Source organism: Falco naumanni, chromosome 7 (genome assembly GCF_017639655.2).
Source record: "Falco naumanni isolate bFalNau1 chromosome 7, bFalNau1.pat, whole genome shotgun sequence".
NCBI lineage: Eukaryota > Metazoa > Chordata > Aves > Falconiformes > Falconidae > Falco > Falco naumanni.
In genome coordinates this window covers 60,197,872-60,211,895 of record NC_054060.1, presented here as the reverse complement: position 1 = coordinate 60,211,895, position 14,024 = coordinate 60,197,872, and the positions used below count along the sequence as shown (strand labels likewise).

The 14,024-nt window shown below is 37.3% G+C and overlaps 1 protein-coding gene across 2 annotated transcripts in view; it reads right to left on the bottom strand.

The window, feature by feature from the left end:
• AKAP6 (A-kinase anchoring protein 6) overlaps positions 1-14,024 on the bottom strand; it is a 287,788-nt gene that overhangs the window by 182,266 nt on the left and 91,498 nt on the right. For both annotated transcript variants that reach the window (XM_040602103.1, XM_040602104.1), the window contains exons 3-4: positions 13,660-13,911; positions 6,509-8,290 (exon numbers count right to left, since the gene is read on the bottom strand). In XM_040602103.1, the coding sequence (XP_040458037.1) occupies positions 6,509-8,290; positions 13,660-13,911 (2,034 nt within the window). The remainder of the gene's footprint in view (positions 1-6,508; positions 8,291-13,659; positions 13,912-14,024) is intronic.

The following is a 14,024-nucleotide window of genomic DNA, read 5'->3' as shown; positions in this document are numbered from 1 at the left end:
AAGTTTCCAATTCACAAACAAATAATGTGGATGGCTGTGGTGCAGATGTGCGGCTAGGCTGTGATACAGATGATTAAGACGTGACTCTGGGTTGTAAAGCCAATGGTGACTCAAAGCTGAGCTGGGTGACTGCATTAGAATAGGAGGGGCTCACAGAGTGCATGCAAAAGCAGCTGTTCCTCGGTTCTTCTAAGCTGTTAGCCATCCCTGAGCTGAGATGTGGTGTCCAGCTATGTACACAACAAGAGAAAATTGTGAGGCTTTCTGCAGCCAAAGGTCTCACATCAGATGTGAGCCAAACACTGGATGCAGACATATCCCTTACAATCAGTTCTAAATACCAGTAAACACATACCCTGAAATCAGTGCTACTAAAATTATTTGTGAGCAGGTTTTTTCTATTTCTCTCTCTTCCTCTCTCTTTTTTTTCCCCAGAAAAATTATTTGGAATGACTGCCAAATACTGAATGTAAAAGAATCCCTGATCTAAAACTGCTCACTGCCAAATCATTCTGAGATCTTTACACTGGAAATTCAAACAGCTCTGAACAAGCATATGCTTCGCAATAGATGTGTTTCATTAAGGAGGCATAATTCCTGCAGTCAGGCTTAGATGTAAAGTTACAAATTCAGAATTTGCACAGCTTACATAGAAGTTCTGTTTTCGCAAAGATCACTGGTGACAAACTCGCTCAGATTCTTGGTGGTGAAGCCAATGCCAAGGAAAAGTGAATGTACTTGGAGAAGCTGTTTAAAATTCAAGCAAACTGTCAGGAGCTAAGTGTTTTGGAGGAACAGAAGGTTCACTGTATTTCAGAATCATCTTCTAGTAAAGAAGCATTTGTCTGAATAAAAGTGAAAGTTCCATATGTATCCTACATTACTACTTAATAATACTTTAACCAGCTTGAAAACTGAGCAATGAACTTTCAAAGCAGGCGAGTATCATCAGACTCGACTCCCAGTACAAAAATGTGAAGCGACATTTTCAGTTATGCTGCACAAAGCAGCAAGACTGCTGAGAAAACTGCAGAGTTGCCAAGGAATTTCTGGATCTGATACCTCTTTCAATTACTGTTTTTCATAAACTGGTTATCAACCAAGAGCAGTATTTTAATCTAAACTGTATGAAGCAGTATAAGTAAGATACAGAGATGAACAAATTTTGGCAAGCACTCCATGTATTAGGAAAAATACACAGCCCGTTTCTTTTAAAAGGGTCACTATTAGAAGCACCATTACTAAGTTATTGAAAGCAAGAGGGCTGAAGGGAGCACTGCAACACTTTAAAAATCCCTTATCTGGTAATCCAAAATAAGGCAGTCCTCTTCCCTGGTGATTACCTTTGCTTTTCCCACCTGTTCTGTCATTGCTGATTTCAGTTCTGGTTTTCCTTTGCTACCAAGCCCCATCAGCACCACCAGTTCTTATTAGTTTTTCACTACATTAGCCCCAGAGCCCAAACTTCATTTGTCCTCTATGCATGCTTTTCCCCCTAACAATGAAAATCACCTCCAAACACAATAAACTGTGCTTCCCCTAAAGCAATACAGCTTCCACCTTAACGGTACTCGTGTGTTTTCAGTCCATTCTCTGCCCAGAAGCAACTCAGTCCCCTTTCAATCTAAACAACACAAATTCTTTCCCCTTTGTGTCAGTTCTCCAAATATTTTCTAACCAGCTGGCTGTCCACTGCCCAAATGTACCCCCAGCCATATTTCCAATACACACGCTCTCTACCAAGTCCATTAACCATTTGCAGAAGCCTACTGTTTAATCACTTTTTGTGACTACCCTCTAAAAATGCAAATCTTTCCCACCTAAACACACAAGCTATTTGTCATACTAACAAGGCTTAGCACTGATATTGCACTCTTCTTTGCACACTGCACCAATCCTTAGTCCCTCCTAGACAGGAAAATTATTCACATTACTCCAATAATTTGGAAAAGGAGTCTTTAGTCTCTGCTCTGCTGAGGCATCTTGGGTTCAGCGGGGATAAATGGTTGCACAAGGGTGAGGCGTTCCCTGACTGGGTCCTGGTAGGCAGCAAAATCTTTTTTCCTGTCTCTTTGCTACAGGATCCCTGTGGCATGGTCTAACCCATAGCAGAAAATCATGCAGAGCAGAATTATTTTATTCCCTTAGCACATCAAGAACGTGGTAACCAGTGCCAAGGCTAACTGGGCTTCCCAGACATAAAACAAAGCCAACAGACTTGAAGGCAAATTCATGAAATGTGATGAGCTAAAAAGATGGGATCGATAGATATCAAATTGCTTCTTGCAGAGGAAATTTAGCTGCCTCTTACAGAAGCAGTCTGTGATAAAACAAGCTATGAGTCTGTATAACAGGAAAAAATCAGCAATTTGCTCCATACAATTAACCCTGAGGCCTACAAAGCAAACACATCTTCATTTAAATGAATAGTGTTGCAAACGGGAAAATTTCTACCCTTTACAATAGTGCCCTCAAAAATCAAGTAGACGGGAGTATCAGTGACCCCAAATTAAAGCACAAAGATGTCGGTATAGTCACAACCCTAGTATCGCTTTCTAGAGAGGGAGATGGAACTGCCTGAACAAGGTTTATTGCGATTATTACAGTATTCACGTAAGATAATTGAAAATCATTGTCATTAGATCAGCCCAGGATCATTTTTTTCTTCCAGTTTTTCAGTTTGCACATAAAAGGGGGAGAAAAAAATCAATTATTCATATGATTTTAGGAAAAACTTAGTTTTCTTACAGAAAGTAAATTTTAAAGCATTCTGAACCCAATACTATGGAGTCCTGGTGTTACATATGAGAAGTGACAATCAACCATCTTCTTACAGCAAAAAGAACTCTGTTGACTTTACTTGTGAGAATGATGTTCTATCTTTTTCCTCTCCAGTTAGTATAACAGAAGCTACAGAGCTTAATGTGCATTCTAAAAATTCATGTGGGGTGGCTACTAAAAGCTGAATGATACTTCAACAGTAAGAGAAACATTCAGAATTTGCTATGACTTGTTCTTACATTTAATTCCAAAAAGTAATTTCTGAAACATACAAGGTGCTGCCACAGAAATTGTTATGTACCCCAGAATGGAAATACCCAGTATTAAAGGCATAAGCACGTGCCAAAGAATTAGCTGCAGTAAAAGGCAAAATATGGTGAGAATATGCAGTACTTATTGCAAAGCAAGAAAGTGATCCTATGTAACAGCAAATGGGCAAGTCAAGCAGAATTCTGTTTGTAGGTGGACAGATTAACAGCATGATAATACACATGCAAGGGCATCTGCATAATTTGCAAGTATGAAAACCCACATTTTACCAGTTTCTACACATGACTATCCACCATATAACTGAGAAATGAATAAGGCTTCCAATAAATGCTTTAGCATACGTTCAACAAATTACTTACTATCAAGACATCACCAGATTTATACTAATCTAAATTATTCCTATTACAATAAAATACAGGAACTTTTTTGTTTGCCCTATTACCTAGCTAAAACACAACTTTCAATGATTTTGAGACCGCCAGTTGTTTCTAAGCTGTTGTTATCTGGAAAAGAAAGGTTGTGTTATTTTAGTTCTCTTTTACAATCTCAATAAATAAAATTATAAAAAAAAAAATATTAGGCTAGACATTTGCAGCAGTGTAACTGGATTACTAATGGGCATGAGCATGCTTCTTCTGTCCTTAATTAAGTTCTCAATTCAGATCTGACTTCTTTAGCACAAAAGTACCACTAACAATAGTACTACTGAATTATTGCTAAGACATGTATTCATGCAATTAGGAAACTCCTTTTTGAGTTGGAGACTTCTTATTAAATAATGGAATTAATGTAAATGCCAGATGACAATAATTTAAAAAGCAATGGCACACTTCTGATATGCTGCTTAGGGAATTATGAAACAGGAGATCTAGCAAAAGAAAGGACTCAATATGTGACACAGGTATGGTATTTTAAGTTAGATTTTGTTTACAATACTTCATAACATCACATAAGGGAGGAATTTTCTTTTTTTCTGTTACTTATGTCAAATTAAAGTACCTCAGCAAGACACCATAATGTTACTGAGGAAGAATTTACCTCAGCAAGAGCTCTTGTATTGAAAAATTGGTTATTAGTCTTACAAGCAGAAGATATAATTACTAGCAACAATGGGAAAACTCAGGTAAATAAGCAGCTTGGAAAAACCTTCTAGTTCTTTAAAATATTATAATTGCTTTGCCAAAAATTTTATTCAAAACTTCTATCTTGATTATTTTTATTCACTATTCAGGAAGTACATTTTCAAGCCATTGAGTGTAGCTAGCATACATCTTTCTTCATGAAATAAATAGGAAACATTCTTGTGTGTGATTTTTAAGGGCATGGATCACTGAGCTATCTCTTCCTAGCAGTGCTCTTTGCATCTGGTCTTCTTTTTGTTTAAAGCCCTTCTAATTTGAGCCCCTTCCCACAGCTCACTTCATAAGATTATTTTCAAACTGTGATCAACACTCCCCAAACATTCACCACAACCAGGAACACTGAGAAATTGTGGAAAAAGCATCAGCAGTAGCAAAGTTCCTCAAGGACAAGAGCAGCAGTTGTAATCACTAGCTAGAAGGGTTTACTCTGGCCAGAGAGCAGCTAACTACTTTTAATTGCTGTCACAAGCTCAGTTCAGTCCCCAGAGAAGATAAGGAGAAGATGGGTATGGAGAAGTGGGTGTTTACAGCTGCAGCCAGCTGTTAGAGCTGGTTCTTATTCCTCCATCCTGGCAAGACTGAACTGTAGCTGCAGGGAATCACACAAAGACAGATGACCCCAAAAAGAAGAATTACCTTTTCCAAAAGTTTGAGAAAAATAAACATGATGATTTGAGAGGGTGATGCAAAAAATTTCTCTGCCATCTGCTTCTGGCCAAAAGGATGCTAGTCAGCATCTAGTGGAGGGAGCTGGTCACTAGACACTCAACAAATCCATTCCTTAAACAGGCTCTTGTAGTATCATTTGAAAGACAGCATGTTACATATTCACAAGCAGCTTTGATGGGATTTGTTGCTTGCACAGAATGAAGGGCTCTGTATCCGTCAGACTCATCTGGACTAATTTTCAACACTACACAAACTTAAGCACAGAAATAGCTTGCACTTATGAAGATGGTTCTTTCATCAGAGCCCAGAAGATGAACCCCAGCCATCAGGATGGAGGGAACAACTTGAATCATTAAACGCTGCCCTTTAGAGCTGACCATTTCAAGGCTGACAGCTGCTGCTCCCTCTTTTGTTTAAGAATTTTCTCTTTCTGTGTTTTCTACTCTGACTTTATAATCGAACATTTCTAGCTCAACTACTTTTCTACTAGTTATAGTACTTGGAATGCCTTCAAAAGTTATAGAAATCATGCATCGTAAGAAGCATTTACTGAAGTTATAGTTATAAAACCTTTTTTCTTAGCTCTTACAGAGCTTGATAAAACAGAAGATAATACAGAGACCAGATTTAGCATTTAGATGCCAAGATCACCCTTTAATATATATATCATGAGCTTCAAAGGATTTTGAAATCTAATAGAGATGAAGCTTTCTTTTCTGACAGCCATTTTACTAAACTATATTGCGGATGGACATGAAATGTTCTGCATAGGAGAGTTCTGCTCTGCAATGGTAAGAAAGACAAACCCATCAGAAAACTGAAACAAAAATTTACTATAAATGTAAGCTAATAATTATATTATTGAGATTTCTAGGTCCTTATTTGATTATTCATTCAAATTCACCTCCCTTTCCAAAGTTTATCTTTTTACTCGGAAAGATCTTTCATAGTGTTAACTACTGCAAAAGTTTCCATTTTTTATAAAGAGATATTTCTGGAGACGTGATGTCAGAAGCCAAGAATGAAATCCTATTAAATTTCTCTTATTCAGAAAGGATTATTTAAGAAAAACCAAAACCACAACAAAAACCAAAAATAACCCAACAGTTGCTGTGCTTAGTTCCACCAACACTGGAGGGAATATACTCGCTGTCAGGGAAAAGACCTGATTAAAAAGAAATGTGATTATTATACATGATATGACAGGAATCAAGAAAATTATTATTCTATTCTTGGACTAAAGATTATTTTTTTTTAAAGATAGTAGGCAGATGATATTAGGTATAACTTCATTCAAATACAACAAAGATCCCTGATTTTCCAATGTTTATTTTTCACGTCATCTTAAAAATAACTTATGTACCTGATCTTGGCAAAAAGAAACTGTATTGATTAAAATAATGTTTTGCCAAGGGTAAAGGCATTGGTGTAAGTAAAATAATGTAGGCAAATTCTGTATAGTTAGAGTTACCTGCAGCCTATTGGAATTACAGTTGCTGCTGTTTTCTACTTCTAACAGTCACTAGACAAGACCATTCTCATAATTAAAAGAAAACAAGAAACCAACTCCACCCCTGTCCACACCTCCATCTCCATGTACAGTCTTATCAAGAACAGAACAGAACAGCACAGGATTACTGCTTTACCTCAATTTTCTCCCATACGGTTTCATAATTCTCTTGATGTTGTATATCTTGCATCAGTTGATGAATTAAAGCTGATTTATTTGAGGCAGAAGTCTCATTCTCAGTGGACTGAGTGACAGCAGTCCTTTCTGACTTTTTTTCAATGTATTTTTTAACGCAAGATACAGGCATACAAAGTTCTTCATCAGAGAGAATATCACTGAGAGGCCCAGATTCAATACTGTCACCTAAAGAGGATACTATATCACTGGAAGAGCTTGGTGAAATTCTACCCATCTTTTTGTGCTTTTTGGTCTGGTATGTTGGATACATTTCTGAATCAGAGTTCATTTCTGACAGCTCCCAGTCATCAATGTTTTGAATTGTTTCTCTTCTGGGCTTTTGGGGCAGCAACTTTGTCAGATTCTCTAGTTTTAAAGCTAATACTTCAGTCTGTTTGAGATGTGAAGGAAGTGCTAAATATTCATCAGATCCGTACCAGACCTCACCATCTTTACTGTTTTTTTGAGTGTAGCTTGGTGTTGAGAAGCTTTTATTATTCTTTCTTCTCAGTAGAAGAGGTGATGAGTTGTTAAGCTCAGAACCAGCTGAGGAAGCACTCCTTTGGCTACGTGTTGGTGAACTGAAAGACTCATTTTTACCTTGTGATTGCCCATTTGGGTCTCCCTGGTTACAAGAATCTAATGATGCAGGAGAATCTGTTTCTGTCTCCTCCAGAGACTGAGAGTTATGAGAAGTAATTCCATTCTGTAGAGAAGAACGTCCTCTTTTTTTGACTTGTATTGATGGAGCCATTTTACATACACCTCCAGGTGCTCTGCCAGCTTTCACTTTCTCTGGAGCATCATGAGGCTTCTTGTGTTTTGATTTTTCTTTACTGTTATAGAAAGCAGACTTTCCTAGGCTTATGGGACTGCCCTTAAAGTGATTATTTATTGTGTACTCAAGATTTCTGTCACCTATTGTATTTAAGCAATCATATGACTGACTAACTGCAGATGGACTGTTAGTGTAGGGTGACTGTAAAGCTAGGCAAAGCTTGGACCTGTCTGGTGGATCTAACAATGAGGGTGTACTTCTACTCATTTCATTTTTAACTATCTGAGAGATTTGCCTTTTAAAATCATTGGCTTCTATATAATCTTTAAGCACATCATCTTTCAAAAATAGACCTCTTTTTGGCAATGTAGGCTGTGTAGGGGAGTCTTCATTATAGTTAAAGCAGTCTCTGATGGACCTCTTAGGAGTTGAGTTTTCACATTGAGAATGGTTGATTTTTTCCCTGGTGTGCTGTGGAAGATTGGATTCTGCTTTCTTTAATGTGGAAGCTGGTTTGCTGTCAGTAGGTAAAACACTATCTTCAGATGGTCCTTTAGGAAGAGAGGAGTTTACAGAAGGAGATACTAGCGAAAGCTCATGCAGTGCTTTCCTGTCTTTGCTTTCTTCTCCATCTTCCACTGGAAAAGGTACATAGGTTTCTTTCTCATTTAAAGCTTCATTACACTGGGAAGCGATGGAATCAGTTGCTACTGCAAGTAAACCCACACTTCTAATAAGTCCTGGAAAGTCCTTATCCATCTCACTGTAGTTCCAGGATTCAAATGATTTTGCTTTCCCTTGGCCGGAGGTCATATCATCCAGAGCACCAAGCAAATCCTCACTAGGACTGTAGTCAGATAGTTCAAATGCAGTAATACCACAATCCAGTGACAAGTAATTTTGAGAACATTTGATGGTTAACTGTCCAGAATCATCAACTTCAGTTAAAGAGTCAAGACGGTCCTGAAATAGACAAAGAAATGGTACTTTTTTAGAAAATTAATTTGCATATACAGCACACAAAGTACCAAACTGTCAGCTTTTACATTTTCCTAACATCTAGAAAAGCATTTATCACTGACCTGCCTGTTCTGGCAGTGCCCTGTAGATAAGCAAACCATTCCAAAGTATTTGGGAATAAAAAATGGCACCAAACTGAAAAATGCTTAGTTTCAGTCAGGCGTGTCAAGTTACCTAAAAATATCAACTCACTTTTCTATTGGTATTCTCCTGCTTAAATTCTGTTCTCAGTTCTACATACTCTGTAGGGGGGACTCAGAAATTCCATACAGCAGACTCATATTTCCTGTGCTAACAACCTCAAAAAGGAAGGAGGGGATCCTGGGGACTGCTGACTGTATCAGTCAACTTGTTAATCTTGTGTTCTAAGAAATCTATCATTCTCTACTGTCTTTCAGTTGATTGCCAGAATGTTTTTTCCAAGCACCACCTTACAATGACAGACATTTCTTCCTGTATTTGTGAGATAAATGTTGTTAACTACATGTCACTTTTCTGTAGCATTATGAACTGCAGATGGATTTATCTGCTGGATATTTGGAGCACAAATGGAGAACAACTCAAGGAAAAGAAGCTATAGCCAGTTTTCCTAAACCTCTGGCCTGCCGTGATCCCTTGACAGCATCATCTCAATGGACATCCTTCAATCTCAGAAATGCAGATATAGCCAGAGGACACATCTCAGGTGGCAAATGAGATTTTAAGATTGAAGTCACATTAATGTCTATAAATCGGTGACTTATTTGAAGGATACTAAAAAAAATCTGACTACATTAAGATCCAAAAGCAGCCTGCTATTATAACAATCACAGAAAAAATTATGTTCAGTCAAGAGTTTATAAGCATATTTTTAGTAGATGAACACCTAGGCAGGTTTCAACTACTCCCAGATCCTAGCACATGACTTGAAACCTGAATGCAGGATCAAATAACGCTGAAACAATTCCTGTTCTTTACACTGGTATACATTTTAAGTAACTCCATGAAACTATCTAGAACAAGAGTAATTGGCAGTGCACGTCAACTGAACAAAAGAAACTGAAAAGCAGAATTTAAAATAAAAAAGCCAACATTAGCCCAAGTGCTTACAGAAACTACCTTAAAAACATACAGGGCAGAAACTCATGGTTTAGGGTTCTAACTTTAGGTGCCTTAATCAGTGTACTGGTTTTCCCAGGTATGGTTTTCATAATAGAGTTCTTTAAAGCAAACTCTTGAGTATCCACAATAGGTGCTTGTCTGAATTATTCTCTGGAATAAGCTTGTCTCACTACACTGCCTAAATCCATAGTTTAAGGACCTTGAGCATCACGGCTGAAGAAGATTCAATAACCCCATAATCTCTTCATCTCGCAATAAACCATTTGGATTTTGGTCTGAACAAGAATAGCGTCAATAAAGAAGGCTATTGCTTGCCATCTTCTATAAGCATGTAATGTTTGAGTCCTGTACTCTGTCCACCCCACTTATATTATTCAAAGTAAAAATGCAAAAAATCCTCCAGATAAAAATATTATTTATTTATAGAAAAGATTTATTAGAAAGTTATTTATTAACCATAATCTTGGGCACTGGAAATATATTTTATTTTTCACCATTTACCCAGATGTAGAACCTATGCCACAAATTGTACATTGTCAATAGTCCAGAATTAAAAGAGGAAGTTTCTATAAATCTGTCAAATTTATATATTGAAGCTGCATTTAATAAGGAAAATAATGACCAAACAATGATCAGTATTACAGCTGCATTTTCCCTCTAATCTCAGGAAAAGATTAGAAACTGTAAAACCATATATAAATCAAAATCTTTTCCAAGGCCCTAAGGGCCTTCATTTCTCCCGAGTAATGAGCTCCATTCCTTCGTCTCTTAAAAATGTGTTTATTAACATTAATAAAATTTACAATCACATGCATTAAACCATCTTGCTTCATCATTTTCCAAGCAGTCTCTTAAATGTATGCTTCAGAGGAGCATTATTAAATGCCAGTATTACCATGTTTTTATTTTATTTTTTTTTTCAGAAAAGCATTGTATTTAGTTATTTGCATAGCTACCAATAGGAATACCTTAGTTCAAAAAATATGTTCCTTTTCACATAGTAATGCTTCCTGTAAAGCTTTGTAGGCTGTTTCCAATACTTTTTTGTATTTTTATTTAAACCAGGACAATTCTGCTGGTTTTGGGTTGTTTTTTTGGGTTTTTTTTTGTTTTTTTTTTTTTTAACTCTTTCAAATGAGATTAATTAATTTTTAAGAAATTCCTTTTGTGACTTTACCAACTGTTTGAGAACATAAGGATTCACTGCATTTTAGCATAGCCTTGTACTGATCCTTTCTCTACTTCCTGGCTTTATCAAATGTGAAATGAAACTCACAGGCTAGGTTCAGCTGGACAGAACTCGGGCCACACAGAACTCATTTTTCTTCCCTTCTTACCTATCTCTGGGTAATTCCTGAAGGAGAAATGGTCCTTCAGAACCCTAACTCTCTGAAGTTTTTTATTTTAAAAAGTGTTTTCTTAATTTGACATCTCCATAATGGCAGGCTGCTTGCCTCACTGGTTCCGCTATATCCTCCAACCCATAAAACTTTTTGTGCCTTTTCTTGCTGACATCTTATGCAGTATGGCACTGCTGAGACAGCCAAAAGCACAGTTACTGCCTGCCCAGTTAATGAGCTGGATTCCTAACCAAGCCAGGACAGCTTGTGCTGTACACTTCCATGTTTTGGCAGGTACATTGGTGGCTACATCCCCGTTTGTTATGTTGAGGCTAGCTCGTGCACATCTATGTGCGGTACAGCTACATTGTAAATATAGCCCTGGCGGGACTGTTGAGCTGTGATTGACTGCAGTCTATAAACTGAGTAGCAAATATTAACTAGATGAGACTGTCTGCTGAATACGAAAGAGACCTCGGCAGGTCACTTCTCCCGTGGAGCTCCTCAGTTAACTTTGGCAGTCAAAGATGCTCTTCAGCATTACACAGAACACAGCTGACTTAAGGAGTGAGCCAAACATTTTGTGAAATGATAGGTTCATGGACTACAGGAAAGCATAACATTTGCAGTACAGCTTCAGATCAAATTTCTGTCTAGCCGAGTACTGTCTCTGCATCAGTTCTAAACATTTTCTGCTAGCTGAGCTATAAGCCATGGGTATACGTATGTGGCCCTTCCACATACAACATTTCTACCAGCACTCCCACCTTCTACCAATGAGCAGCATAGGGACTTCCTCATCTAGAGTTATAATTCCTCCTATCTTTGCTTAGTTTTCACATTTATTTTTTTAACTTCTTTCTACTTCTAAGTGTCTTATGATAGTGAATTCCAAAATAGAAGTCTTCGTTGTGTGTGAAAGTTTCCTTCTATTGATTTCAAACCAGATGACTTCACAACCTTAGGAGAAAAAAATAAGTTGTCATTCCTAGTTCATAATCCTCAAGGAATACTGAAAATTAGGGTAATAATTCTCCAAGGAAGGGTTATCTGTATGGGCAAAGGTTTCTAGGTTTGCTCAGAGTCTCACTATTCACACATGCATGAAAATCCTTAATAGATAATACCTGTATCATGAGGCACTTACTAGCCCTACAGTGTAGTCCTGTCTGGGAAAGGATATGGGGGAAACGCACCAAAAAACAGAGGCAGATGAGAGTAGATACAATTGCCTCTACATCACATTTTATGTATTAATTTATTTTCATCAAATAAAGCCACAACCATTATACCTGCTGAAAGGCTTGAATAAATACCTGAACGTTAAAAGCTGCAGAGCAATTTCTGGGAACCTATTCAAGCATTAGACCAGAAACGTAATATTAATATTGTGTGCCTGCTATTGCTAGCCATTAATTTTACAAAATATTATTTATGTTTTTGTTGGAGTGGAGAAAAACTATCGTGTCAGGATATTTTGTCTTTTTAATTACCATAGAAGCCTGTCTGGCAACATGTTTTTTTCCCCACTGAAAAATAGTCTATCCTTCCCCAGTCAGTCCTCTCCTGTACTGAGGGATGTTTTTTATTGCTGTTGTAATCAGATCCAGATGGGACATTTCCTGTTTCTTAGTATCTGAATCTGCCCCTTCCTTATGTCTTGAAATCATCACGCTCATGTCATGAAATGATGACTTCACCCTAATTCACCACTCTGGATATTCAGACAAGTGTGGATTTCCTTCAGACTTGCCTGAGGGGGTCTACCAGCAAGAGCAAAGCAGAAACTGAACCTGAAGCACCAGGTATGTACACATCAGGAAGAGGGGGTGTGGAAGGTGGGCCTGGGCATATCTAAGCATTGATTTCAGAACCACCCACTCTGTTGTGCCAAAGTCAAATATAAAACGCAACAGGGAGCAGAGAAACATGCACATTCTGTTTAAAGTTGAGTGATCTGAAATTCAGGACATCGTTAGGGAACTTCTGACTTCCTCTGTAACACAAGTCGCAGAATCTCACTACATCGATCTAGAGGTCTCTTTATGTAAATGTATCTAATCCTAACAAAGCATTTTATCCTAATCTTATGACTTTTCCCAAATGAAAAATCCTCTACACACTAAGTTATCTTCTATTAACCATTAACTACCCTAACTATTAAAAATTTACCTCTTCTTTCAGTTTTCAAAATTAGGCCAGTAGTGTCCTTCTAACTAAGCTAATTTAGTAATGATTAATTCAAAGGAAAAGGCATTTTAGTTAAATGAATCCAGATTTACAAACCATTTACATGTGTGCAACTTTGATACCCTGTTAGAATAAAAGATGTATGATTCATGCATCATTGTTTTTCAGACAGAATGTGTAACTGTTTAGAGGCATATTGCAGAATTCCCATAAAGTTCAGCCTCTCTGTTATAAAGGAATGTTGACCTAGTCTGGAAAGTTTTGGAAAACATTGTGTAAGCAAGAAGGGAATTATCTACATTTTTCATTAAAGAATTCACTGCAGATAAAAATTGAGTTTTGAATTTGATATGAACCTTAAATTCACAAGTGACCAGACCAAGGACTTTGGACCAGATGCACCCCTGCAAGTGTTTCCAATCCTTTGTGAAAAATATTTCAGTCATAAGAAAACATTGCTATCCATTAGCGTGACACTTCTAAAATTTTACCTTAATGTGCTTTAATTAATGAGGTGAGAACAGATATCAGTGAAGACATTTAAAACACCAAATCAGCAAAATATCTAGAAGACAAGTAAGCCATCCTTTAAATTGTCATCCTAGCAATTTTAAATGTGCAGCAGGGATGAGCTGTTTCAAATATAGATGAAATTCTCAAAATTGAATTTAGTTACTGTACCTCCTTAGTCTCTTCAGAAAATGCTTGTAGAATATCAGTCTGCCTGGTGTAGTTTCCATTGGCGTCTTGTAGTCCCTGGAGAATACGCTCTCTCAGAACCAGAACAGAAACACGTAGCTGGTGCCAGAGTAGTTGTACTGTATGGATATCGACTATCACATTGACAGAGTAAGAGAGAAGCTTCAGGGAAAACTCAGTCTCTAGTAGAGCATGAATTTGTTCAACATGATCAGATATATCTTCACAAATATCCTGTAATGGAAAAATAAAGCAGATATTTAGCTACAGGCATGGTCCTTTCATGGATCAGCTCTACTTTTCAAGTACTTTTTATTAAATGCAGAACAGATTATTTCAGAGAGGAA